The following is a 27,215-nucleotide window of genomic DNA, read 5'->3' as shown; positions in this document are numbered from 1 at the left end:
GAATCTCTAGTAGCTCTTTAGTAACAATTGCTTCAGCTGGCTATATAACAACTACTAAAGGCTGAACAAACCATAGAATTCCTGACATTGAAAGATACCTTATGTTTAATTGTGGTTCTAACCTGGCTGTTATATCAACTTTCCCCCTCTTTGTCTCAGGCTGGGGCAGAGAGGTTAGAGTGTGTATGGTACGGGACTCTGTCACAAGAGTATGCATTGTGTGCTATTCCTTATCAGTCTAATTAAACCCCAATCCCTCTGATAGAAATGCAATATTAGGATTTTAAAGTGGAAAATAAACTTTTGTTATATACAGGTCACCACTTAGTGTCATATCTGTATCCAAGCAGGAGCCCAAATATTAAATCTTTTATCTTAGTCATAATTAAAACTTTGGTGAAAGCCTAATATGATTGTCAAGGTAGGGTCAAAGTTCCTTTGTATTGAAAAAAGACTTTAAACACATTGTGAATATTAGCAGGTAATTATTCCACTATGATGTGGCAAACTATTGACACATTTATCAGGAGGAGGTTATTAAGTTTTGTATGCTTGGTTGGAAGAGAGGGAGAACTGCCTAAACAGGATAGCCGTTCATGAAAACATGGGAAGGAAAAGCAACAAAGAAACCTCAAGGTTTAGGAACACGAAGGCTTGTGTTCAGGTAAGAATCAATCAGGCAGCAAAAGTGGCAGCAGACCATTGTGGAGGGATTTACTTTACCCACTGAATTTGAAAAGGAGTGGAGTGATGATATTTTTTCTGTGATTCTCCATTTCAAATGTCAGTAGTTCATAAAGGTGCCTGTGTTTTGCTTCTAGATTATTTGTTGTTGTGGACCATAATTGTAGCATTAACTCAGCCTTTGTTGAAGCAGTTTCACAGCTTTCTCTCTTGTTCAAAAGCAAGAGTTCCAATTATATTAGACATTTTACCAATACTTTCTTTAATTAGGAATCTGAAACTAATGGAATTTTGTCATTGCTTTTGCCATTGATCAGGAACTCACCTTGTATAGAAAAGTTGTGTTGTTGATAATTATCTGTAGTGTGCATTAAAGATGTAATGGTTATTCTCAAACTGCTTTAATTTAAGGTGCAGAGGAGAGCTTCTAATGGCACATGGCTAGATCTTAACTGCAGAAAATAAACTAAATGATGGGCTAGAAAATGTTCTTCAAAGAAGCTTATAACTGAAGTAACTATTTTATTATTTTTTAAATTCATCTTATAGGAAATGTGCTTAGGGTGAAGTGTTAAAAATACACGAATACTGCTTTAGTTACAAAGGAAAATAGGGGTGCAGAAATCTCACTCTTCCTTTCTGATTTTGTAGCTTGCACGTGCAGTGGACATGCAAATATTTGTCACATGCAGACAGGAAAATGTTTCTGCACGACTAAGGGAATCAAAGGAGACCAATGTCAACTGTGAGTACAATTAATTTAGCTCAGTCTTGTTGCAGTTCATGCCTAGAGTATTGTCACTTTTTCCTTTCTTTTGTTCTGCTTTTGTTTCTGGATTTTGTGATTGACCTGACAATGCTTTAGTGATGAATCTCATATTCCCTCCATTTCTCAGGAAATGTCAATATTTATTTGTCTTCTGTTTAGTAATATTTGTGATGTTATTCACACTGTGCTATAGTGCAGATGCTAAACACTAAAAAAATATCCTGTAGTTGTCTTCCTTCTTTTTGAATTTCTTTTAATTATTGTAAGGAAAACATATCTGCAAAATTGGTAATTTTATTCAGTACATTTGTTGCATATCTTGTCAGAATCTAAGGTGATTAGATTTTTAGAGCTTTGGTGTTTGAGACATTTCCCCATATCATTAAATATAGGAGAGGACAGCAGAGGCCCCTTGTTCTATCACTGGTCACTGTTGAAAAGAGCCCAGGCCTATCGTTGTGACCTACACCCTTTAGATATTGATAAGTATTAGAATAGAATAGAATAGAATAGAATAGAATAGAATAGAATAGAATAGAATAGAATAGAATAGAATAGAATAGAATAGAATAACCAGGTTGGAAAAGACCTTTGAGATCATCGAGTCCAACCTATCATCCAACACCATCTAATCAACTAAACCATGGCACCAAGCAACCCATCCAATCTCTTCCTAAACACCTCCAGTGATGGTGACCCCACCACCTCCCTGGGCATATTGATAAGGTTCCCTCTTTTCCAATCTAAAGAGCCCCAGGTCTCTCAGCCTCCCTTCCTCAGAGGGATGCTCCATTCTCCTAATATCCTTGTGGCCCACTGATGGACTTTCTCCAGCAGTTCCCTGTCCCTCTTGAACTGCTTTATATCTATTTGTTGCTTTATCATATTCTGTATAAATCATCTGGAACTTGATTCAAAGTGTAAATGCCGTTCTCTACAGCTCTGGATACTTTTTTTGTTGTGCTGCTCATTAGATAGGCTGTTGTGCAAGCTCAGCAGCAAACCTCTAACCCTGTGATTTTTTTTTAAATAAGGATTTCTGTGAAAATTCCAAACTCTCTCTATTGAGTTTGAAAGTTAGATTTATATTCCTGTCAAGAATCCTATTGATTAGAAAGTTGTAGCTGCAGGGTTGTATGTTATCTCTTTCCCTCCCTCCATCTCTTCCTTCTTCCCTCTGATGCTTTTATACCTACTTGTCATGTGCAGTAACCACCACATCTTGGAAGCAGAGTTTTTAGGAACTAAAGGTAACTTTGCAATACTTTTTCCGTCCCTAGCCTAAGAACAGCTAGTTATTTGAGTTTTTATTTTGAGTTGTTATTTTTCTTAATATTGATGCATTTTTAAGTTTTTCTAGTACACCAATCCCTCCTGTACATTCTATTTTACAATGTTTCTTTAATGACACATACTTCCAAAGACAAGTACTTTCACTGGGGACTGGGGTCAGAATGGCTGGAGAGAAGCCAAACAGACAGGGACCTGGGGGTACTAACTGACAGCCAGCTGAACATGAGCTAGCAGTGTGCCCAGGTGGCCAAGAAGGCCAATGGCATCCTGGCATGCATCAGGAAGAGTGTGGCCAGCAGGAACAGGGAAGTCATTGTGCGCCTGCACTCAGCACTGGTTAGGCCACACCTTGAATACTGTGTCCAGTTCTGGACCCCTCAGTTTAAGAAGGACATTGAGAATCTTGAATGTGTCCAGAGAAGGGCAACAAGGCTAGTGAGAGGTCTTGAGCACAAGCCCTATGAGGAGAGGCTGAGGGAGCTGGGATTGTTTAGCCCGGAGAGGAGGAGGCTCAGGGAAGACCATATTGCTGTCTACACCTACCTTAAGGGAGATTGTAGCCAGGAGGGGGTTGGTCTCTTCTCTCAGGCAACCAGCACCAGAACAAGAGGACACAGTCTCAAGCTGTGCCAGAGGAGGTTTAGGCTTGAGGTGAGGAGAAAGTTCTTCACAAAGAGAGTTGTTAGCCATTGGAATGTGCTGCCCAGGGAGGTGGTGGAGTCACCATCCCTGGAGGTGTTCAAAAAAGGATTGTATGTGACACTGGGAGCCATGGTTTAGTGGTCATGAGGTCTTGGGTGACAGCTTGGACTTGATGATCCTTGAGGTCTTTTCCAACCTTATTGATTCTGTGATTCTATGATTCACTTTCTTTAAGTAGGTACTTTCAGATGGCAAAGTCCTACAGTACTCACCTAATAAGGAGGAACTGATCAGAATGATTTGATTATTCAAGGTAACTAGACTGTATAACACTAAAATGAGATAGAAATAAAAATACTTTGATTTATGATTTATTTTTTTCCCTTTGATTTTAATAATGTCCCATTGACAATAACAGTAAAATCATACTGACTTAAAACATATTTTTGGTAAAAGGTGTTACATTAAGTTAATTTGTTTTATTTTTCTGTAAATTTTTTATATCCTTAATTTGATTTGCTGTAAAATTTTTATATCCTTAATTTGATTTTCTGTAATATTTTTATACCTTTAATTTGATTTAAATTCCTGTAATATTTTTACAGCCTTAATTTGATTTCATTTTCTGTAATATTTTATATCCTAGCTGCATAATTTATTTCCTCGTAGGATTTTGTCTACAGAAGTTTTAAGAGGTCCATGGATTTCAGTGTTTCCATATGCAAGGATTATTTACCCCTATAGCTTTTAAAAAATAGGCCTATGGAAATGTAGGGAATATAGACTCAGAATTGTCAGGGCTGGAGGGGACCTCGAGGCTCAGCTAGCTCCAACCCCCCTGCCATGGGCAGGGACACCTCACACTAGATCAGGTTGCTCAGAGCCACGTCCAGCCTAGCCTTAAAAGCCTTCAGGGATGGGGATATGTGAAGGGGATGTTTCATATTTCAAATTTTGATATTAGAGTCAATTTTTACTGGATGTAAGGAATCCAAATGTGGAATATGTAGAATTAATTAATGAGTAATTAAGTAATTCTTTGAGGTTTCAGTGTGTCTGGGCTGTTCCAAGAGAAAGCTTTCACCTGTAGCTTTCATTGCCCCTTGTAAACATGTGTAAATCTGGAGGTGTTCTGAGCATCCAGAAAGGCTACAGGGTTACAAACACTTGGTAGAAATAAGATCTCATAGCACATATTTAAAATTGTCAGGTTTTACTGGATGTCCTGTAACATTTATTGTGCTGTGCTTGCCAATAACAGCCATTGCTGTTAGTTTTGGGAGAGGGAAATCAATCTCGCTTGTGAAGTACTTTCCACCGTGGCAGATTTCAGGCTATTGAACCTCCCCAGTCGGTATTAGGAGTGTATCTTTGAACCCTGAATGATGAGCAGGTTAGATATCATGTTAGTGTATCTAAGTTCCTAGGTAAAAATTCAGAATAATGATTATTTTACCTAAAGGGGAAACTTCAAAATGCTGAGAATGTCTGCTGTGGTGTGTAAGGAAAGAACTGCCAGAAACCCCATGTAAGAAACCAGGAAAAAATGAGTTTCAAGACTTTTGCAGTGAGGAACTGCTACGTGAAATTAAAACATGGTGGAGGAATCCTCGGTTTTATTACCATATTTCATAGCATATTTGATGTATTTGTGAGAGGAATTAACTGAAAAGTTCGAAATGTATGGATCTGGGGTAATCTGGAATGAAAAAGTAATTACTGTGCTCATTTTATTTCTAATTAATTATTAGGCTATTAGTTTCATAGTCATATTGTTATTTCTCCTGAAGATGTAGAAGAAATGCTATTTTATTTATAAAAATAAAAAAATCCCCTGATAGTCTGTTAAAATCTTCACAGTATGCAGGCTTAAAAAAAGCTATTGAGTATTGTAAGGATCTGTGTGTAAGTAATAAGCACTTATTGATGATCTGATTTACATAAGAATAAGACCTGAAAAATATCCAGCTGTCCTCTTCTATATAATTCCTCTCCACAGAATGATGTAATTCCTCTTACCAGATGGAAAGGCAGGTAAAAATACACTGGGTTATGAGTTCAATTCACCATTCTATTGATATCATTTCACCTTTATTTGCTGATAGCAGAGTAAATCTGTTCCTCATTGTTTCTCTCAGAGCTCCACTTTCTGCTTTCTTTTAGGGGGAGAAAAATGATAGCAATCATATAATAAATTCACTATATTAGAGCTTCCTTTATCAAAGACACACATACCCAAACCAGACAAACTAAAACAACCCAGGGAGATTTTTAGTTGCTGGAAGTTTAATAAAATAAATTCTATTACAGAACTTATTTTTCCTGGTGGAGGGTAGAATCCATTTAAAACTGCTTACAGTGGTGATCTGTACTTTCCTAAAGTGAAGTTAAGAAGTTAAATATTAAATGGTTTTTAAAGATAATAATTGAAGAAACTGCTTTTCTTTTTTTGATACCTCATTTCCTTTTTCTGTTTCATGGTCATATTCCACTGTTTTACATATTTGATTGTTTTTGACGTGAGGTGATGTCTCTTGTTCAGGCTGAGTCCAGTCCTTGAGTTTTCCATTCAACAGAAACCTGTGATCTACTTATGTTTATTATTCTATTAGCTATGATAGAATAGAATAGAATAGAATAGAATAGAATAGAATAGAATAGAATAGAATAGAATAGGCCAGGTTGGAAAAGACCTTTGAGATCATTGAGTCCAACCTATCATCCAACACTATCTAATCAACTAAACCATGGCATCAAGTGCCTCATCCAGTCTTCTAAACACCTCCAGTGATGGTGACTCCACCACTTCCCTGGGCAGAACATTACAATGGCACATCACTCTTTCTGTGAAGAACTTCTTCCTAACTTCCAGCCTAAACCTCCCCTGGTGCAGCTTGAGGCTGTGGCCTCTTGTTCTGGTGCTGGTTGCCTGGGAGAAGAGACCAACCCCCACATGGCTACAACCTCTCTTCAGGTAGACAGCAATAAGGTCTGCCCTGAGCCTCCTCTTCTCCAGGCTAAACAACACCACCTCCCTCGGCCTCTCCTCATATGGCTTTTGCTCCAAACCCCTTCCCAGCTTTGTTGCCCTTCTTTGGACACGTTCCAGTAACTCAACATCTTTCCTAATCTGAGGGGTCCAGAACTGGACACAGTACTCAAGGTGTGGCCTAACCAGTGCTGAGTACAGGGGCAGAATGACCTCCCTGCTCCTGCTGGCCACACTGTTCCTGACACAGGCCAGGATGCCTTTGGTCTTCTTGGCTGCCTGGGCACACTGCTGGCTCATGTTCAGCCTACTATCAACCAGTACCCCCAGGTCCCTCTCTGCCTGATCCCTCTCCAGCCACTGTGACCCCAGCCTGTAGCACTGCATGGGGTTGTTGTGGCCAATGTGTAGAACCTGGCACTTGGATGTGTGATGCTTCAAGGAGAATTTCAGCTGAATCTGGAATGTGGGTCAAGGTGGATTTAGTGGCTGCTTCTGTTCTTATTTAACTGCCTGAAAATTTCAGCTTGCTCCTACAAGGATAGGTTCAAGCCCTCAGCTGGTTCTCCAAGAGCTAGATTGTTAGGTTGCTAAGGAGAACAATAAAATAAAACTCCCACTTCAACATTAAATATGTTTTAAATGTACTAATTTTCTGCTCTACATGTAGTAATTATTACCAGAGCTGTCAGGAACTAGAGGTATTTTTATTTTTTTTTCCCCCCTTTAATTCATGTTTCTGGCATCAATCATTTTTTGCTTAAATTGCAGCTTTCATTTAAATAATACATCTAATATCAAAGCCTCAGAGCATGACCCAAATGCACTCTAATGGCTTAAAAAAAAGGCAGAAGGCAAATAGTAGGAACTTGGAACATTTGAGATGGTTTTTACTTTTAAATGTGAAGAAGAATGTAGTTTGTGATGTGGAATGGGCCTTGTGCAGTATTTATTTTTGCCACTTTTGGGCAGTATTGTGTGCTAACATCAGCATTTTCATGTTTTTTCTTGGGTTATGAGAGTCTGTGGTGTTTGGTTTGGTTTGATTTGTTGTTTTGGGTTTGTTTGTTTTGGTTGGTTGGTTTGGGGTTTTTTTGTGTATATGCTGTAGTAGGCTCACTTTCTCAGTAACACAGAATCACGGAATTATTGAGGCTGGAATAGACCTCTGAGATCATGAAGTCCGGCCTATGACCTAACACCACCACATGGACCAGGCCATGTCACCAAGTGCCACATCCAATCTTTCCTTAGACATCTCCAGGGGTGGTGGCTCTACCACCTCACTGGGCAGTTTATTCCAGTGTCCAATCAGCCTTTCCATGAGGAAGTGCTTCCTAACATCCAGCCTAAACCTCCCCTGGTGCAGCTTCAGACCGTGCCCTCTCGCCTTGTCACAAGTTGCCTGGGAGAAGAGCCCGACTCCCACATGACTACAATTTCCCTTCAGATAGTTGTAAAGTGGGTGAAGTGTTCAGTGCCATGGTTTAGTTGATTAGATGGTGTTGGATGATGGGTTGGACTCGATGATCTCAAAGGTCTCTTCCAACATGGTCTATTCTATTCTAAGTAATAAGGTCCTCCCTGAGTCGCCCCTTCTCCAGGCTAAACAACCCCAGCTCCCCCAACCTCTCCTCATCAGATTTTCTCTCCAGCTCCTTCCCCAGTCTCTCGCTCTCCTCTGGACCCACTCCAGCACCTCAAGATCTTTCTTGAAGTGAGTGGCCCAGAACTGCACACAGTGCTTGAGGTGAAGCTTCATGTGATATGCAAAGTTCATGAAGCCCTCTGGGACCTTTTGGAGTTATTTGCTGTCTGTAAATGTAAAACACTTTTTGTTCCATTGTAAACTTACCTTTCATTCAGGAAATTGCTTGATTTTATGAAAATGGAGCTGAAGTGGAGTTTGAATGTCCTGTATTGCTACTGGAAGGCAGTATTCTCAGGGAAGAAATGAGAAAGATGTAGTGACTAAGGATGCAGCCACAAACACTTAGCCGACAGCTTTGTGTATTGACACTTTGTTGTGGGTCAGTTGTGAACATGTTAAATCTGGAGCCCACTGCAATATTGATCTTGCAATGTAGGAGGAGTTGTGCTAGCAAGTTGTCTATTGCCAAGAGCTGAGTTAAAAGTGGTATGTGTAATTTTGTTAGGTGTTCCATGCTGATGAAATGTCTGTTTTCTCTGAGTTCAGTACTAATTGCCTGAAAAATGGGGAATACTCTGGGTGTCAGGGTTTGATACTCATGAGAATAAAGTAATTTTGCTTTTGACTTCCAAGTTAGGCTTTTCCATAACTGACTCTATGCACACATATATGTATGTCTAGGTTTGGCAAGCTCAATAGAGCAGAATTTGCTCACCGGTGGCCCTCAGGAGTTCTCTAAGGTTTTGATTTATGTTTTTAGTATTTGTGTCTTAGAATCATAGAATCAATAAGGTTGGAGAAGACCTCAGAGGTCATGAAGTCCAGCCTATTACCCATCACCTCATGACTAGCCAAACCACGGCTTCAAGTGTCACGTCCAATCCTTTTTTGGACACCTCCAGGGACGGTGACTCCGCCACCTCCCTTCTTCTCCAGGCTGCCTCCAGCAACACAAAAGTGCAGAGAAAACTGACTTTCTTTTACAACTTTCCGGACACTAGTGGCTGTAAAATAGGAATGCAAGCAAGGTACCTGTCTGTTGTGCCCAACTGTTCACATTAGCCTGTGTGCTGGATATAGGTTTGATTTCGTAATAGCTCTATTGTTTCCCATTTGAAAAATACATGGTGCTGGATTTTCTTTAAAAACAAGTGAATCCAAGTACACTGCTTGTAAAAATTGTCTCTCCTGTGCCATGGCCATGCCAGTGACTGGCATTTGAATAATCTGCTTTACTTAGTGCAGGATGTATTAGTGAAGCAGTAGAACAGGGGAGAATGCCTAAGTCTTTCATGTGCGACATGATAGTGAGTTTGTTGGGGTTTTTTGTTTGTTTGATGGGGGTTATTTTTGGCATGTGTCATAAAACAAACCTCTTTTCTGAAAAGCTGGTGTTGCTGTAGTTCCAATTGTCTAGGCTTGTATAGACAAAGTAATTCTTCTACATACTATTTTTATTACAATCGAGTAGCAAAACTGCCAAGAATAGACAACTTTGCAATCTCTTTAGGTCTGAAATAGATCCATGATTATTTAAAGCTCAGTATAAGCTGAAGATAATTATTCTGTCTTTAGTTAGGTATGTATTGAGTCTGGACTGGGGTAATATAGCACTGGGAGTGATAGTGACAGAAAAAAGAGAAACGAGGATAGCCTGTGCCACATGGAAGAGTTATTGGGAAGAGCACAGGAAGAGAGGTTATGACTGCTGGGCAATTGCTTTATTGAGTCTGATTTCTTGTGATCCAACACAGTTGTGACCTTAGCTTTTGTGATTGTGATTGTTTGTAGAAAGCACTTGGGAAGTTTTGAGGCTCTTTTCTGTGCTGCTAAGGAGGGGGCAAAGGCCTTGTGGCTTGGGCCAGCTGATATTATGCCTTCTGCTAAATGAGGCAGAAATGCCTGTATCTGCATAGCACAGTGCCTCAGTCTTAGGGTCACAGGAGGTTGAGTAGACAGTTTGAGATTTTTATCTTATTTTCTGCAGTTCAAACTGTTGAAAATGATGTCAAGATCATGCTGCATTGCATCCTTTGGGGTGTGCAATGAAGACATCTGGGAATGCTTCTCTGTGTCCAGGACTAGAATTGAAGTTAAGAGCCAGTGAGGCTGAGGCTTATGAAAGGTGATCAGTTTGTCATTTGTAGGGAGAGGTGGGAAGAAAGGAAAAAAGGAAAAGGAAGAGCTTACAGCGATGTTGTTGTCCTCTTAATCAAGACTGTATTAAAATTTGACTGTATAAAGCCATCAGTTTTCCGGTGTTTCATAAACAAGCAGGTTCTTGTTAGTAGTTTTCAATTTCTGGTAAGATGAACCAGTCCATATTTTAGAAATTGTGACTGAAAAAATTCTTAGAATGATGCCAGATCATGATCATGATTTCAGCAACAAGAAGCCGCCAGTCAGGAGACAAGGCAGAATGGCCGTCAGGTACATGGAGCCATACAAGCAAATATTCATGTGGCAAAGTTGTAAGCACATGCTACTCACATGACAGAGAGAGAGAAAGCTTTGTAAAAATTAGTAAGTAAACCTTCTCCCTCCCTTCACTTCCCCGGAATCCCACTTTTCCATTGCAAGGCGAGGTGTTGTGCTGGGTGTGCAGCTCCATCCCAAGGTGTACTGCTGCAATTGGCGTCCTGCCCCCTGCAAGCACTTTGAATTAACCAGCTGCTTCCTGCCCCACTGCAGTGAAACTGCTCATTACTTACAAATGGGCACCAATGTGAGATGTTAAGTAGCAGATGCTGGACAAGTTTGTTGATTACTACAGCTGGAGATTAGTTGTGAAGCTGTACAAAGAAGATACAAACTTTTCTCCTGTGGCTGTATCATGACCCAGTGTCCTGAGCCAACCCTGGGCATGAGGGGTGGTCATGATAAGTTTCAAAAGTTCCTGTGGAATAAATTAAAGGGAACTAACACCAAGTGGCTCATGAGTTGGGTTTGTTAGATCTAATGGAAACTCTTGGTCACTTTTTCCTTAAGGATGCTTGGTTGGACTGGAGCAGAGGGAAAATGGGAAGACTAAGGACAGAAAAAAACAGAGAGGGAGATGAGTTAGGCAAGATATCACTGCTTGGATCCAGCGACATTTTCACAGGCATAGTCCAAAGCAGATGTGCCCTGCAGTGTCTTCTATGGTAGATGCAGCAGGTGGACCCTGGAAATTGTGGTCCTTTTGTACCCTTTTGGGGGTGGCAATCTCTCCAAATCGCAGAGAGGTGTGTGTTCAGGTGTGCACAGCAGCGAGCGCTCCAGTGCAATGTCTGCTATTGGCCTTTCGGTGGTGCTGTTGCCGTTGTTTTAAAATAAGGAAAGAGGGAATTCCTGCCTCTCAGAAATTCTCTTCATTGTTAAGCTATTCTGCCAGGCCACCAACTCTTCCCTAGAGCTATTAACGCCAACACCTTGTCTATTCAGACCAGGTATGCAACACATTGTTTTGAGACAGTAGTCATTGGGCTCTCACAGGTTTCTACCAAGAACAAAAGAGATAAACTTAATGCTTTGTGGTAGAATTTGATAGTCAATACTTAATATGTCTGTATGTTGTTAATATCCATTATTTTAGACTTGATTGAATGTAGTTTGAGCTTTCTTAAAACAAATGTAATTTTAACTATAAAATGGCTTTGTAATTCAATCCAGTACAAAGCATACATAGGAATTAGTTCAGTAAAGTTGCCTTGAAATATCAAGCCATTTTACAAAGACAAATATTAAGGCACTACCTGTCAAAATAACTCTTTCCTTTACTATTTCCATATGTGGGAAACTCGAAGTATATACCTAACTGGAGGTGAGTTGGAATTTAACCATCGTAACTTGTATGTCTTTACTAAGTGTAACTGGTGTAACACAAATTTCTTATATACTCCAGGGTTTCCTTTCTAAGGAAGAGAATGTGTTCAAGCAACATTTACAATGAAAATAACATTTTTCATAGAACCTGTATTAAGATTGCCTTTTAAAGAACATTAGGTTGAATTATCTGAAGCTGGTACTGATTTTATTAATTGACAGGTAACTGAAAATATTAATTAGCATAGAATTGTTCTCTGTTGAAAGCAGTTTTTGCAATATTAGAGTGAGCACCTTGGTAGCTTTAAAGTGGTTGTGTTACTGATACTTCTTAATCCAACAAATCAATCACATAATTTTGACCAGGGCTAAGCTAAAGCTCAAGAGACAATCTTTCTTGTCAGGGCTTGTGCTATCCCAGGAATTACATTGCAGGGAACATACTTCTATACCTAGTATAATCATGATTTTTTGATTCACTGTAGAGATATTGCAAGCAGGAAAAATACATTGACAGAGAAAGTTCTTCATGGAAAGAGTAACTGGCCGTTGGAATGTGCTGCCCAGGGAGGTGGTGGAGTCCCCATCCCTGGGGATTGGACGTGGCACTTGAAGCCGTGGTTTAGTTTTCATGAGGTGTTAGGTATTAGGTAATAGGTTGGACTTGATGATCTGAGGTCTTTTCCAATAGGGTTGATTCTATGATTCTGTTTGCTCAGGCCTACTGTTTCGTCTTATGAATTGAGAAGAGATCTGTCTGACAGTTTGTATTCCACGGGAAAGAGGTTTTCTCAAGTAGATGTGCCCTGAACATCGATGTTTTCCTTCTTTAAGACTACAGGTTTAATGTGTGCAGTCATCCAAGCACTTGATTGCTTTTAATTAAATTAATCATGACGTATGGATTCTGTGAATCATAACTACTTAGTAGATCCTACAGTGTTTGTGACCCTTCAAAGCTCCTGACAACTGCTTCAATGCTCACAGCACTTAATCCTCAGATAAAATATTATACATTGTGCCCTGTAGATCTGGACTTATAATTTGCATCTGATAGATCATTAGTATGGTAATTAGTAATTGGTTCAAGGGTTGTTAAGAGTTGATATTGGCTCCCAGAGAGCCAATTATATCCTGGGCTGCATCAAGAGAAGCATAGCCAGCAGGTTGAGGGAGGTGATTCTCCCCCTCTACTCCACTCTGGTGAGACTCCACCTGGAGTACTGTGTCTAGTTCTGGAGCCCCTATTACAAGAGGGATCTGGAGGTGCTGGAATGTGTCCAGAGAAGGGCCATGAGGATGATCAGAGGGCTGGAGCACCTATCCTATGAGGACAGACTGAGGGAGTTGGGACCATTGTGGCCTTCCAGTATCTGAAGGGGGCCTATGAGAAAGCTGGGAAGGAACTTTTAGGGTGTCAGGGAGTGATAGGACTGGGGAGAATGGAACAAAACTAGAAATGTGTAGATTCAGATTGGATGTTAAGAGGAAGTTCTTCCCCATGAGGGTGATGAGACACTGGAACAGCTTGCTCAGGGAGGTGGTAAAGCCTCCCTGGAGGCTTTTGCAGCCAGGCTGGATGTGGCTGTGAGCAACCTGATGCAGTGTGAGGTGTCCCTGGCCATGGCAGGTGAGGGTGGATCTATATGATCCTTGAGGTCCCTTCCAACCCTAACAATTCTGTGATTATAACATTTCTATGATTATAAACATTTGATTTAATCAATTTGTCATTAAGCCAGTACAAGTATGTGGGTAACAGTGGGCAAAGAAAATACCAGTGTAAAAGCTCATAGCTCTCTATAAGCTATGAACTTAACTGAATTTGAAATTAAAATAGTGCCTCTTTATGTTGCTTGATAGGGACTGCTCAGCACTCAGCTTGCTCAAAATGCCACATCCTGGTTTTATTTGTAAATCTATTTTCAAAACCTTCCAAATAAGTAAAAGAAATGAATCTACACTGTGATGAAAACCCTGTTGCTAGATAGATCTATCAGCTTTGCCTTGTGGTAGTTATTCATTTTATTCACTAAGAAAGGGGAAGAAACAACAGGTTTTATTCAGCAATAAGGAAATGCTAGGTCATATGGGTACTGGTGGCGCTATGTGTGAGGAATCTCCTGGCGATGGAAAGATTGCTTTTCTTCTCTTCTTATGATCTCTAATAGAAGTAATCTGACATCTTTCTACTTCTGTTTTCATTTTCTGTTTTGTTTTTCTTTTTTTGTCATGCAGTCAATTGTATATCTTTTACACATAGATGAAAATTTAGCTACAATAGTTATATTTCTGGTTTTAAAGATAGAATATTTTCCTTTGTTTTGTTGCCAGTTATAAGTTTTCAATTGCTTCAGTAGCTGCTGAGAGTGTTAAAAGAGGCTTGCACATAAAGGATTAAAACTGTGCATAGATAGAACTAAGAAATATATTAATGTATTAAGACACAGGAGTGAGAAATGCATTGCTTCTCCTTTCTTCACAAAGCTGCTGGTAATTGTATAGACTAAGCAAATCAATTACACTGTGCTAAATCACGTTTAAATGGTCCTCAGTTTTGGTAGCCTTCCAGTTACAACAAATGTATCCTTCTCCAGTTTTCTGTGCAGACATCTGGAATCATAGAATCAACCAGGTTGGAAAAGACCTCAGAGATCATCAAGTCCAACCTGCTACCCAATACCTAATACCACCTGACAACTAAACCATGGCATCAAGTGCCATGTCCAATCCTTTTTTGAACACCTCCAGGAATGGTGACTCCACCACCTCCCTGGGCAGCACGTTCCACTGGCCAATTACTCTTTCTGTGAAGAACTTTCTCCTCACCTCCAACGTAAACTTCCACTGGCACAGCTTGAGACTGTGTCCTCTTGTTCTGGTGCTGGTTACCTGGGAGAAGAGACCAACCCCTACCTGTGTACAACCTTCTTTCAGATAGTTGTAGAGAGCAATAAGGTCTCCCCTGAGCCTCCTCTTCTCCAGGCTAAACAATCCCTAAATCATGCAGGTTTTCTTATATCTTCTTTCCACCCAAATTCTACATCTCAGTTGTTGCTTCCCCATGTCCTAAGTACAGGCAGTGCTAGAAGAGCTTTCTGTCACACCTGCTTCTGTATTAGTGGTGGGATAACAGCATGATCCATTATTTGTATTCTTTTATGAAGATATATGTATTGCATCCAACATTTTAAAGTGCTGCTTAGAAAACCGGAGATGTTTGAATTATAGTTTAATTAGAAACTTACAGAAAAAGAAGAGGCTTTAAAAACTGTTTTAAAAATAGGGTTAAATTCTTGTTGTGTAGTTGATCTGTGAAATACAATAGAATAGAATTACCCAGGTTGGAAAGACCTTTGAGATTGAGTCCAACCTATCACCCAACACTATCTAATTGACTAACCCATGGCACCAAGCACTCCATCCAGTCTTTTCCTGAACACCTCCAGTGATGGTGACTCCATGTCACCCTATCATATGGTTACTTTCATGTGATTACCTGTATAATTATTCTTGATGCAGATTTGTTTCTTTAAGAGGAATATTTGTTTCACTTCTGTTTAAAAATCTGGAGATAATCTACCTGAGAGAATGAATTCTGCAGGCTAACTGTATATAAGCACAGATATTTACATAAGCATCCTTTTATGTTCCTTTGCCTTTTTTTGTTTTAGCCTGGATTATCACATGAGTGACCTAAAATAAACAAACTATGAAAAGATATGAAAAATGTTACCAAAAGCTACCTGCAATATTTTACCTTCTATAATATAAACTAACAAACTTTGACATCAAAGGCCAAGTTTTTCCATCCTGTGCAAGGTATTTTCAGGGAATGATAGTTGATAGGGCAACAACAAGTAGCATAAGACCTATCCTATCTGTACTCACCAGCTGAAAGATAATGTATTAATTTTAGGAATGCTCCAATACTTTTTTCTTCTTTTGAACTGAAGAATCACCTTTAGAAAGTATAAAATATAAATTAAGCTGCATAACCTTTACATGCTTTGAGCTCTGCATTTTTGTCAATGCATTGGAAAGCGTTACTCTTTATCTAGTTTATTAGATAACGGGGTTGGGGAGCTTGATTACAAAGGCATATATCAATCCAGGAGCCCAGATGATATCCTGAACTTCAACAGTGAAGCCTGAGTGGTTTATTAGATTATCACTTCAGAAGAATTGATTTACAGCTTTAGTTGTTCATCAATGATTTTTGTATTTTGAGGAAAGGGATTTTTCAGCTATTTAAAAAAAGAACAAAGCACTAAAAGTCAGAGGAAATGCTCAGCTAGAAAAGCTGCTTCAAATAGCGATAAGACTCTGATTTAGAATCAAAGCAAACTTTTAATCAGGTCTGAAAATTTGACTTGCCACAACACTTTTCCTTCACTTGCTGTTGCACAGAGCAACAATACATTTAGGAACACTAAATTAGAGCAGGAGGCCAAAGGGAGAGTAGTGAGGTTGCCAGACTGTCATAAGAAATATGTCCAAAGTGGCACGCTGTCCTGGAAGAGAAGATTTTGGGCTGCTCACAGAGGAGTGGTAAGAATGAAAGGGTAAAGGAACAGTCAGATATACTAGAAGAGATTTAATAAATCAGAGCTCATAAAGAAGGTTTAACTTGAAAAGATAAATAAATAAACTTGGCCTGGAAATAAGACTTTACCGGGTCCAGAAGGAGATGAAGGCAGCAATTACTTTTAACAGATGCTTTAAAACAACTTTCTAATCCTTTTCTCATTTAGGTCATTTTATCCTTTCTTATGTATAGTCTTGATTTAATCACAAATTTGGGGCCTGATTCAGATAAACATATAAATACTCAACAACACCTTGTTACTTAAGAGGGGCTATTTCCCTGATTTGGTGTGGATTAGGGAACACACAGTTTGTTTTCCCTTTCTCCTGCTCTTGGGAGGCTAATTGTAAATTGTTATGTAGCAGCAAGCATTTCACAAAACTAGTTCAGAAATTTCTTCCCAGCCACTTTTGATGCTTTGCTTCTCTTCATTCCTTCATTTTCTGTCTCTTTATTGTTATTTGTTTATTGCTTTCTGGACTTGGTAAATGTAAGATTTTTTTGAGGCAAGGTAATGTTAGAGGAGACAAATGATGATTGCAAGTAAGAAATAAAAAGAAAGAAGGAAATCCTTCTTGTTGAGCAGAAAGATTGCCTCCTCTGTGGTTATGAATAAAAGGAAAAATGATAAGGCAACTAAACAGAACAACTTCACTGCTTTTCGGTGCCATCCGCAGGAAAGTAAAATACCTCTAAGACTCAGAAGTGGGAATTTTGTTAAATCCATGCTTTGGGGAAGATATTCATTATGATTTTTTGTCAGTTTCTTTTTTACTTAAAAAAATAAGACAAAAAGAAAATGCATTTATTGTTGTTTTATACTTAAGGATGCAAACCATTTTCTATTCTATTTAAACATTCTCCAACACTCCTTTTGCAGGAGAGAAAGCATGAAACTTCTTTTTTTTCCTCCTTAATGCTCATGTCTTTTTGTCACTGACTTTCATGAAACCTTTCCTGTACCATTAGTCTGTTGCATTTGTTCTTGCTTTTGTGAAAAAATAGTGGTAGTTTTTGTTTATCTGTGTGTTTGCTTTAAGTTAACTTCATGATTTAATAAATGGTTTGACATTTACCCTGTGGAAGCTCTGATTAGACCTTCCCCTGTGCACAGTTCTGGAGAATTGTATCTGCCTGTTTTTCATCATCTGCTCAATCTTCTTAAGTTTTTCTATGCAGTTAAAGTTATGATAACATTGAAGGTTGCTTTGAGACTGTGACTGTGCCACAAGAGGTTGATTCTTCTAATTGAAACATTTGAAATCATGCTTGTCTAATGGAAATCATGCTTGACTAATTTGATAGTGTTCTATGATGTCGTAACTGAGTGGTTAGATGCAGGGAGACCAATGGATGTAGTCTACCTTGACCTTAGTAAGGCTTTTGATGCTGTCTCCCATACCATCCTTGTGACAAAGCTCAGGAAGTGTGGGACAGAAGAACAGGCAGTGAGATGGATTAGGAACTGGTTACACAATAGAGTCCAAAGAGTGGTGGTCAATGGTGCTGAGTCCAGCTGGAGTCCCCCAGGGACTAGCGGAGTCCCCCAGGGATCACTCCTGTTCGACATCTTCGTCAGTGAGGGGGCAGACAGAGTCTGCTCAGCAAGTTTGCTGATGATATCAAACTGGGTGGCTTGGCTGATATACCTGAAGGCTGTGTGGCTATTCTGTGAGACTTGGACAGGCTGGAGAGCTGGGCAGAGAGGAACCTAATGAGGTTCAGCAAGGGTAAGTGTGGAGTCCTGCACCTGGGAAGGTACAGTCCCATGGAGGAGGATCTGGAAGTCCTGGTGGATAACAAATTCTCCATGGGATAGCAATGTGCCCTTGTGGCCAAGAGGGCCAATGGTATCCTGGGGGGCATTAAGAGGGGTGTGTCCAGCAGATCAAGGGAGGTTCTGCTCCCCCTCTACTCTGCCCTGGGGAGACCTCTCCTGGAATGTTATGTCCAGTTTTGAGCTCCCCAGTTCAATAGGGGCAGGGGTCTACTCGAGAGTCCAGCAGAGGGCTATGAGGATGATTAAAGGACTGGAGACTGCCCTGTGAGGAGAGGCTGAGAGACCTAGGGCTTGTTAGTCCAGAGAAGAGAACCCATGAATACCCTAGAGTACTGATCCTCAGCGTTTACCTTTGACACTTAATTTCTTCAACCTAGAAACCTCTTTATCTCTTGTTTTTATGTTTGTATCATATGGTATTTTCTGCAACACAGAGTCATTCAAGTACAGACCTCAAAATGCACTGAATGCTCAACAAACAGTATAATGCATTAGGATGTTGTGCAATTAGAATTGTATGGTGAAATCTATGGATTTTTATTCCATGCTGATCTTGCCAAGAGAGCATTCACCTCAGAGTGCATTTCTCCACTATGCTCTCAGTTGATTTCTCCTCCTTGTTTGTGGAAAATGTGACCAAGTACTTTTTTTTCCCCTCTCCTCCTCTCCTCCTCTCCTCCTCTCCTCCTCTCCTCCTCTCCTCCTCTCCTCCTCTCCTCCTCTCCTCCTCTCCTCCTCTCCTCCTCTCCTCCTCTCCTCCTCTCCTCCTCTCCTCCTCTCCTCCTCTCCTCCTCTCCTCCTCTCCTCCTCTCCTCCTCTCCTCCTCTCCTCCTCTCCTCCTCTCCTCCTCTCCTCCTCTCCTCCTCTCCTCCTCTCCTCCTCTCCTCCTCTCCTCCTCTCCTCCTCTCCTCCTCTCCTCCTCTCCTCCTCTCCTCCTCTCCTCCTCTCCTCCTCTCCTCCTCTCCTCCTCTCCTCCTCTCCTCCTCTCCTCCTCTCCTCCTCTCCTCCTCTCCTCCTCTCCTCCTCTCCTCCTCTCCTCCTCTCCTCCTCTCCTCCTCTCCTCCTCTCCTCCTCTCCTCCTCTCCTCCTCTCCTCCTCTCCTCCTCTTTTTGCCTTCTTTCCTGCCTGCCTTCCTTTCCCCTCCCTTTTCTTTCCCCCTTTTTTCTGACATGATAGACTACCTCAGTCACCAGAATTGTGTTTGAAGTGACATTAAATTATTTTTCATTTCGAATTTGTGGGTAATGCTGCCGATTATACTATTACTTTTGCATAAATTAGAAACCCAATCTGAAAACAAGTGGAGAATAAAAGACCTTTGGAACATGAGAACAACTGAGGATAGGACTGTAGTTTAAATCATTTTAAAACCACTGTCATAACCTACTGACAAATATTGCAGCTGTTTTTCTCTGAAGTACTATTTTTGAGATGATCTCTCAGTGAAAGCAAATGTCTGAATATTCACAATATTAACACCTTTGGCTAAATTATTGGACCGAGGGAGTTTATTATTCTGTGACTTAAGCCAAATGACTTGGGACAGATTTTCATGCTGGCATGCAGAACAAATTTAATTCAAACTGAGATGAAAGGCGGTTAATGTAATTGTAGCCTATTATCCTATGCAGGCTTGAGTTAAGAAGCGAACCAACAGACAGTCAGAAAATGATGGATGGAAAATAGAAACGCTTGAGGCTGGCGAAATAGAGACTTGTGAAGGGATTATGCCATAACTGGTACTGCACAATCTCTGCATCAGTAATATCCCACCTCTGCCGTAGGTTTGGATTACTGAACAGGATTTCTGTATGGCTCCTGGGTTCTCTTTATTTCTCTCTGACGTCAGCAAAGATCTTCGTTTAGTAAATTTCACTACTCTCTAATCCTGATTTACTTCCCCCCCACCCCCCATAATCTACACTTTCATCAGTCCTATGGCTGTGATAAAGCATTCAGCTACACCACTTTTTTCTTTTCTTTCTTTCTTTCTTTTAATAGTTGCTATCACAGAGGCAAGTAGTTGGTCACAATAAATCATAGAAGTCTTTGATCCTGAGCATTTCTCAGGGGCTCATTGCTAGAGAGAAGCTATTCTTTTCACTAGGGTGTTTAGTTAAAAACCAGGAAGCAATAATCAGCTTGGATTTTCTAGCTGTAAGAATGAGTTTTCTGTTTACAAGGAATGGCCTTTTGGAAGTAGCATATTTCAGGGGAACAAGTGTGGGGTTTTGTTTGTTAGTTTTGTTTTAGGACTGCATTCTGACAATTCATATATATATATATATTTTAAAATCAATTTTTTTTGGTTAGTATTCCATGTTTTCAGAAGCCAGTGTTTGCTTCTTTGGAACACAAACTAAATTTTGCCCTGAAAGCTTTTAAAAAGACAACCTGTCTTGATCTCCCTGGAATACCTATGGGAAGGTGATAAATCTTGGAATCCTTTGAAACATGTTAAATACAAAGAATGATTGGATGAGTTTGTTGCTCTTGGCATAGCCCAGGAAGCAAACCATGCACCTCCTTTCTTGTAAAATAACTGATCATACCTAGTGTAATACATACATCTGTTGTAGGGCTGGAAGGGTAAGGCCCAAAAGCCTCCTCCCTCCCCCCTGTAAAGTAAAGGGAAAGAAAATTGAAGGGAAAGGGGAAAAAAGACTCACAGCTGAATTAGCAAAGCAGTGGAGCTGTATATTTACAAAGCAATATAGGATATGCAGGGAAATATATACAAATTTACAATATTTACAAGGATATACAACAGAGTAGCAGAGAAATGAGAGTTCCCCCTCTGCTGAGGGGGCTCCCCACCTCCGCTTCCCCCTCTCTCCCCTTTTCCCCAGAGCAGGTTAGAAAAGAGAGAGAAAAGAAGAAAAAATTATAAGCAGTTGTGTGTTAATTGGAAAGCAGTTAATACAGGCCTTGGTAGCTTATCAGTTTCAAGGCCAAAGCCTTGGCTGAAAGCCCAGCACAGAGAGCTGCTGCTTGGTGGAGGAGCGGAAGAAGGACCGAAGATAAAGTGCCGGAATGCCCAGTATACCCTCCTGCACTCCCAGTTCAGAAGGTGCTTCCTCCCACTCTACCAATGAAATTAGTTTAGATCCTTCTTTTAGTTTACCAACTTCCATCCACCATATTCCCTTTCTTAAGGGGACAGCGTCAAACGGTCACAACATCATGGGTAATTCTAGCAATAATTGCTTAAAGCATCTAGTATGATGCTTACAAAATATAGGATATCAGTTACTACTTGGAAGCCCAACTTAAGCTGCTGGCTTATAGCCCCTTTGTAGAGGGATTGAATCTTTGAGGGCTTGTACCATAAAATAGCCTTTTGAGTGTTGACTTTTGCAGTCACTCCTGTCTGGGATGCAAGAACTCTCTCATCTGTCACAACTTACATCACTAGAGTTCTTGTGCTAGCTATATTTTCTTTTTCTTTCCTGTTTTTAAAATTCCCCTCCCAGCCCCCCCATTCTGTTGTCACTTAGGGTGAGATTTTGTGAATTTGAAAAATGCTTTGTACTGTGAGTTGTCCATTGGGGAGTCATTGAGATTACTTGCAGAGTCAGAGGCTCCTTTCAGTGCTGTACTCCCACAGCAGCAAGTATCGCTTTTCATGGTAGAACTCCACAGCCTGCCTATCAAAACCAAGGTAAACATCAAAATCAGGATCAAGACTGATAGACCAGGATTCCTGTCATGAAATACAGAATACAGAATTAACCAGGTTGGAAAAGACCTTTGAGATCATCAAGTCCAACCTATCACTCAATACTATCTAATCAACTAAAGCATGGCACTGTCTCATCCAGTCTCTTCTTAAACACTTCCAGGAATGGTGACTCCACCACCTCCCTGGGCAGCCCATTCCAGTGGCCAATCACTCTTTCTGTGAAGAACTTCTTCCTCACCTCCAGCCTAAACCTCCCCTGGCACAGATTGAGACTGTGTCCTCTTTTTCTGGTTGCCTGGAAGAAGAGACTTCGCTGTCATGTTAGTCAACTTTTCTTTCCCTTTTTGCAGCCATTCCTTTTAAGAAGAGTCAGTCAACACTGGACCTGTTGGCAGAGACAGTATTGTTGTTGCAACATAGTAATGTTTTTTTCCCCCCACTTATTTGACACTTCATAAAGAAGTATCAGTGTCATCTCTGCTCCAGGAAATTCACAATATTGTGCTCTGGTGGACTAATGTAGATTGCAGCCCTTCATAGGAAGGGGAACAGAGAAAAGTGACTGTGTGTATTTATCTTCATACTTTCTCCAACCACCTCTACTCTTTTGCATGCTCTGTTCTTAACAGATGTTTCTGTATCTCTTGGATTGGTGTATATATATTTTTAATAAAGTTAAAATAAAAGATGCTGCAGATTAGATGGGATCGATATCCTAGATATTAAAAAGGACTTCAGAGGAGGCCAGGCATGGTTAGGATGGAACCATGATAGGGAGTAAGGCATGAGTTTGATAGACTTAACCATATGGGGAAAGGGTAGAGAAAATTATTGTGGGCAGGAAAAGAACACATCAGAACAACATAAGGGACAGGTTTATAGATCCTGAAATGGTCTGAAGGACAAAAATGTGGTTTTAAAGACCAGCAGGGCAAGAAGGGAGCTAGGAGTCTGGAAACTGCCATGCCTCCATACTTGGTTTCTAATGATCAGACTCCCATGGGTCCTTCATGGTCTTTTTTTGAAGGCTCACCATTCATTGCTGTTCAAGGAGGAACTTTGATTCTTTGTGAGGTTCTTTCAATGCCACAGGAAAAAATTATAAGTAAACATCTGGACGTATTTTCTGACTATCTAGTCAGAAAATCCTTAGTCATGTAGGAATACCAAAAGTTCTTTGAAAATAGAATGTGATAGCCATAGAGTTTTGCCTTCCTGAAAGTAAGAATGATAGCTTGACAATTGCACTATCTAATATACATGCACCTCTGGAATATGCTTCATCTTCTTATTAGAACACGTCATTAGCACTGTAGAATAGAATAGACCAGACCAGGTTGGAAGAGACCTTCAAGATCATCGTGTCCAACCTAAGTGTTGTTTGAAAGTTTTTCTCCTGTAGTGCAATGTTTTGAGTGATTTGAAATATCATTACTTCAAAGACTGTATAAAACCCTTATAATACTAATTGTTCTTGACCTTGCTGGGAAAAATAATTTGAATACCATAAGGGAAATCTGGAGGATGAAATTTTGCTTATGAAGCTGGAATGGTTTTGTTTTCCTTTTGGTGAGATCAGCCTAGATTGGAAAAAAAAAATAAAATATATAAATGTATTGCTGGTCTAGGCCTTTTTAATGACTTATATGAAGAGAAGACCAAGTAATCTGCAGAAAAAACATTTTCTCCAGACATTATTAGATGCACTTACAAGAGGAGACATAAATCTCTCCCCCATGTTATTAAAAATCCTAACTGGAAATATTCATCTTGTACCTTTTTACCCTTTTAGGTTATCATTATCTTAAAAGGCAGCCTGATAATTCTTTATATCCAAAGCTGAAAGGTTGCTCATGACTGGAAGGATCTTGGCACTGGGAGAAGTGAAACTATCCAATTCCTACATTAGGACCAAAAATGCTTCAGATAATTATTCACATACCTTAATATTAAATAAATATTAAATGGTGAACATTGGGACAATGCAGTGCAGTGTCAATATAGTCAAGAAGCAGACCCTTAACTATAAGAGGGATATATCTGCATTTATAGATTATTAATTAGTGTGTTTCACTGCAGGAAAATAAACACTACAGTAGCAAGATAAACATACAATAATAGTTAACAATTCAACAAATCTGTTGTCTGAAAATCACAAAGTACTTGTGAACCTTTCAGGCAGTGCCTATTTTTCATTAAATATATCAGCTGAAATCAGTTATCACACCTGAATCTTAGCACTTCTGCAGAAGAATGGTGATGCTTCTGAGTCTTTTGAATGTAGTTGAACTCTCAATACATGAGGCAGGCTGGCATAGCGTTAACTCCAGTTCTGGGTCCCTCAGTTAGGAAAGATGTTGACTTGCTGGAACATGTCCAGAGAAAGGCAACAAAGCTGGGGAGGGGTTTGGAGCACATCCCTATGAGGAGAGGCTGAGGGAGCTGGGGTTGCTTAGCCTGGAGAATGGGAGGCTCAGGGGAGATCTTATTGCTCTCTACAACTACCTGAAGGGAGGTTGTAGCCAGGTGGAGGTTGGTCCCTGCTCCCAGGCAACCTGTGGCAGAACAAGAGGACACAGTCTCAAGCTGTGCCAGGGAAGGTCTGGGCTGGATGTTAGGAAGCAATTCTTCCCAGAAAGAGTGATTGCCCATTGGAATGGGCTGCCCAGGGAGGTGGTGGAGTCACCATCACTGGAGGTGTTTAAGAGGGGACTGGATGAGGCACTTTGTGCCATGGTTTAGTTGATTAGATGGTGTTGGGTGATAGCTTGGACTTGATGACCTCAAAGGTCTTTTCCAACCTGGTTTATTCTAGTCTTGTCTAACTCTGTTGCTGGTGACTCTGTTTAATCTTTGATGGTTAGAAGATATGGCTGCTCTTTGGCAGTTCTGTGTAAAAGGTACTGAAACCAAGCAGGCCTAAGTCAAGGCTTTGGGATTAGTTTTTTTTCTTTTCCATCCAGATACAAGGGTGAATCAGAATTCCAGTTATCAGTCAGTGACTGTTCTGGACTAGTTAATATCCCGTGAATAGCTGAAAGTAGTGTTTTCATTCACTAGTCACTTCTCTTGAGCCGAAACTCTGCAGTTTCTGTGGCATCACTTTCAAAATGTTATGAATTACAGCCAATTGCATTAACTAATTTCCTCATTGCTGGGAAGCTGCTTTTAGAATAGAAAGTTTTTGCAGAAGTTTCAAGGAGGAGTAAGCAGCGAGCAGGGTAAATGCCTTTGTGTGAATTGTGCTGAGTTCAGTGTTACTACATTGTTATTATTAAAGCTTAATCAACTGTCTCATAAATATCTGCAAAAACTGCAGTCACAGCACTGTGACTATGTTTTTAGTGCTGAGGATCTAGTAATATATAGTAGTATGTAGTAATGCTTCATAGTCCACTTATGATGCCTCAGGCTTAACTACATAGAATCATAGAATCATTAGGGTTGGAAAAGACCTTTAAGATTGTTGAGTCCAACTGTAACCCAACTGCCATGACCACTAAACTATATAATGACTAGAGAAGTCTTAAATTTAACTTTACAAGCACTGTTTGAACTTTGGTTATGAGATGCTCCAAGTAACCAAATTATGTTAAATAGTGTTCCATTATTCAAAACCCCCATAACATCAGAGCAGGAATATAGAATGTAAGCAGGAGCCTGCTGTACAAGACCAGCAAGTTGATCAGGAGCTGAACTGGGAATGGAGGCCAGCAGGAGTAAGACCACTGGCTAGACAGGGAATACAATGAGAATTAAAGGGTGTAATGAAGTTGAGCAGAAGTTGAACAGTATAGACATGTATCTACTCAATAGAATTGACAAGACCAGGCCTAAGCCAGAGCAAAATATAGCTACCACATCTGGGAATTGGCCAAATAAAAGGATATTGTCTTTTAGAATGGCCTGACTTACATTTTTGTCTCCTCTGAGAGCTTGGCATTAAAAACAAACTCAGTCAAGGGAAAGCCAGCTTTATTGGGTTACTCCTTCCTTGTTTCTCCCTCTTGTCTTCTTTCCTTCACTTTTCATTGAAAGAAAACATTTACCAACTAGTGATGATGCAGAGCTGCAGAAAATCCTGTGTTCATGATCCAAGGTTGGAAGGACTGTTAGGAGAAGATTTCCACGTGTTCGAATCACTAGTCTACAAAACTGAAGGCTTTCTTTAGGTGAGAAGCTTGACTGCATATACTTCCTTAAGGCAGAGATCAGTAAGCACAATAAAATGAGACATATACATATTCCTCAACTGCTGAACTTCAACAAAGGGCAATTTGTAAACTCTCAGTATTGCATAAAATCCTTAATGTAAGAGACATTGGAGACATTTATGGTGTCTAGAGAAAGCCAGAAATTATTATTCACTTGGTGATAAATATGAAAAAAATGTACTTTTTTTTACAATGCATTTGTCCATGATTTCTACTTTGAACTCCCAGGGAATCCAAGGAGAGAACAAGAAAGTGAAAGAAATTGGTTCAGTTGTGAAAGGATAATTGAGGGAGAGGTTGGGGAATAACTGCTAATGGTAGGCCATCAGAAGGTCAGTGAGCTTGATGAATGGAATACTTTTGTATTGGAACAAACCATAGAACTTGTATGTAATCTGGTAGGAACCTTCCTCCATTTGTCCTTGTAAATGGGAGCAGTGTCTTTGGAGTCCTGCCAGGGTGGAACTGCTCAGTCATTATTACCACTTAAAGCAAATGATCATAGCCCTATAGCACATAAAATAAAGAGTGTGGCTCCCATTTCACAGATATGAGGCATATATTATGCTTCACATATGGTCAAATGTGTGCTGGCTTTTGCAAAAGGTACAGAAATTACTATAATGAGTAAAGCTCATAAGGAAATAATGCAGTGAATAGGAGATTTTGTAACTGGAATCATAATTAGTGACTAATGCAGAGCAATGTTGTATACTTAATGAAATAGGATTAAAAGACAAAACTGACTTTATTCAGAACCTAGCATGCATACTCACGTGAATAATTTCAGATTAAACTAATAGGATTAGGACTGTATCTTTTCACTCCACTGAAAACTGTTTAACTAACATCTTTCATTTGAGTTAAAGCAGGTGTCCCTAACTAGTTAAAGAACTCCAGCTCATGCTATGCTTTATATAGGCTATGAAAGTGTTCTGCACCAAGAGACAGAGGAAGAAGCATAAGGGAAGTGGTACAGGGTTCTTTCTGTATCTCAGTAAGACCTAGCAACACATGGCATAATAAACTACCCATTTTATTAAGATGGAATAGAAAGAGGAATATAGAAAGCAGATAAATCTTGCACCCTTTCAGGTGCTGGGAACCCTGTGCATGTGC

General features: G+C 40.0%; 1 protein-coding gene across 2 annotated transcripts in view; it reads left to right on the top strand.

The window, feature by feature from the left end:
- Positions 1-27,215, top strand: part of ATRNL1 (attractin like 1) — a 618,199-nt gene that overhangs the window by 184,213 nt on the left and 406,771 nt on the right. For both annotated transcript variants that reach the window (XM_068139299.1, XM_068139300.1), the window contains exon 20: positions 1,336-1,429. In XM_068139299.1, the coding sequence (XP_067995400.1) occupies positions 1,336-1,429 (94 nt within the window). The remainder of the gene's footprint in view (positions 1-1,335; positions 1,430-27,215) is intronic.

This window comes from Melanerpes formicivorus, unplaced genomic scaffold (assembly GCF_026170545.1).
Source record: "Melanerpes formicivorus ecotype bairdi unplaced genomic scaffold, bMelFor1.0.p_v2 SCAF_6, whole genome shotgun sequence".
Lineage (NCBI taxonomy): Eukaryota > Metazoa > Chordata > Aves > Piciformes > Picidae > Melanerpes > Melanerpes formicivorus.
Note: the sequence above shows the minus strand (reverse complement) of the source record. Positions and strands in the feature narration are given on the sequence as shown.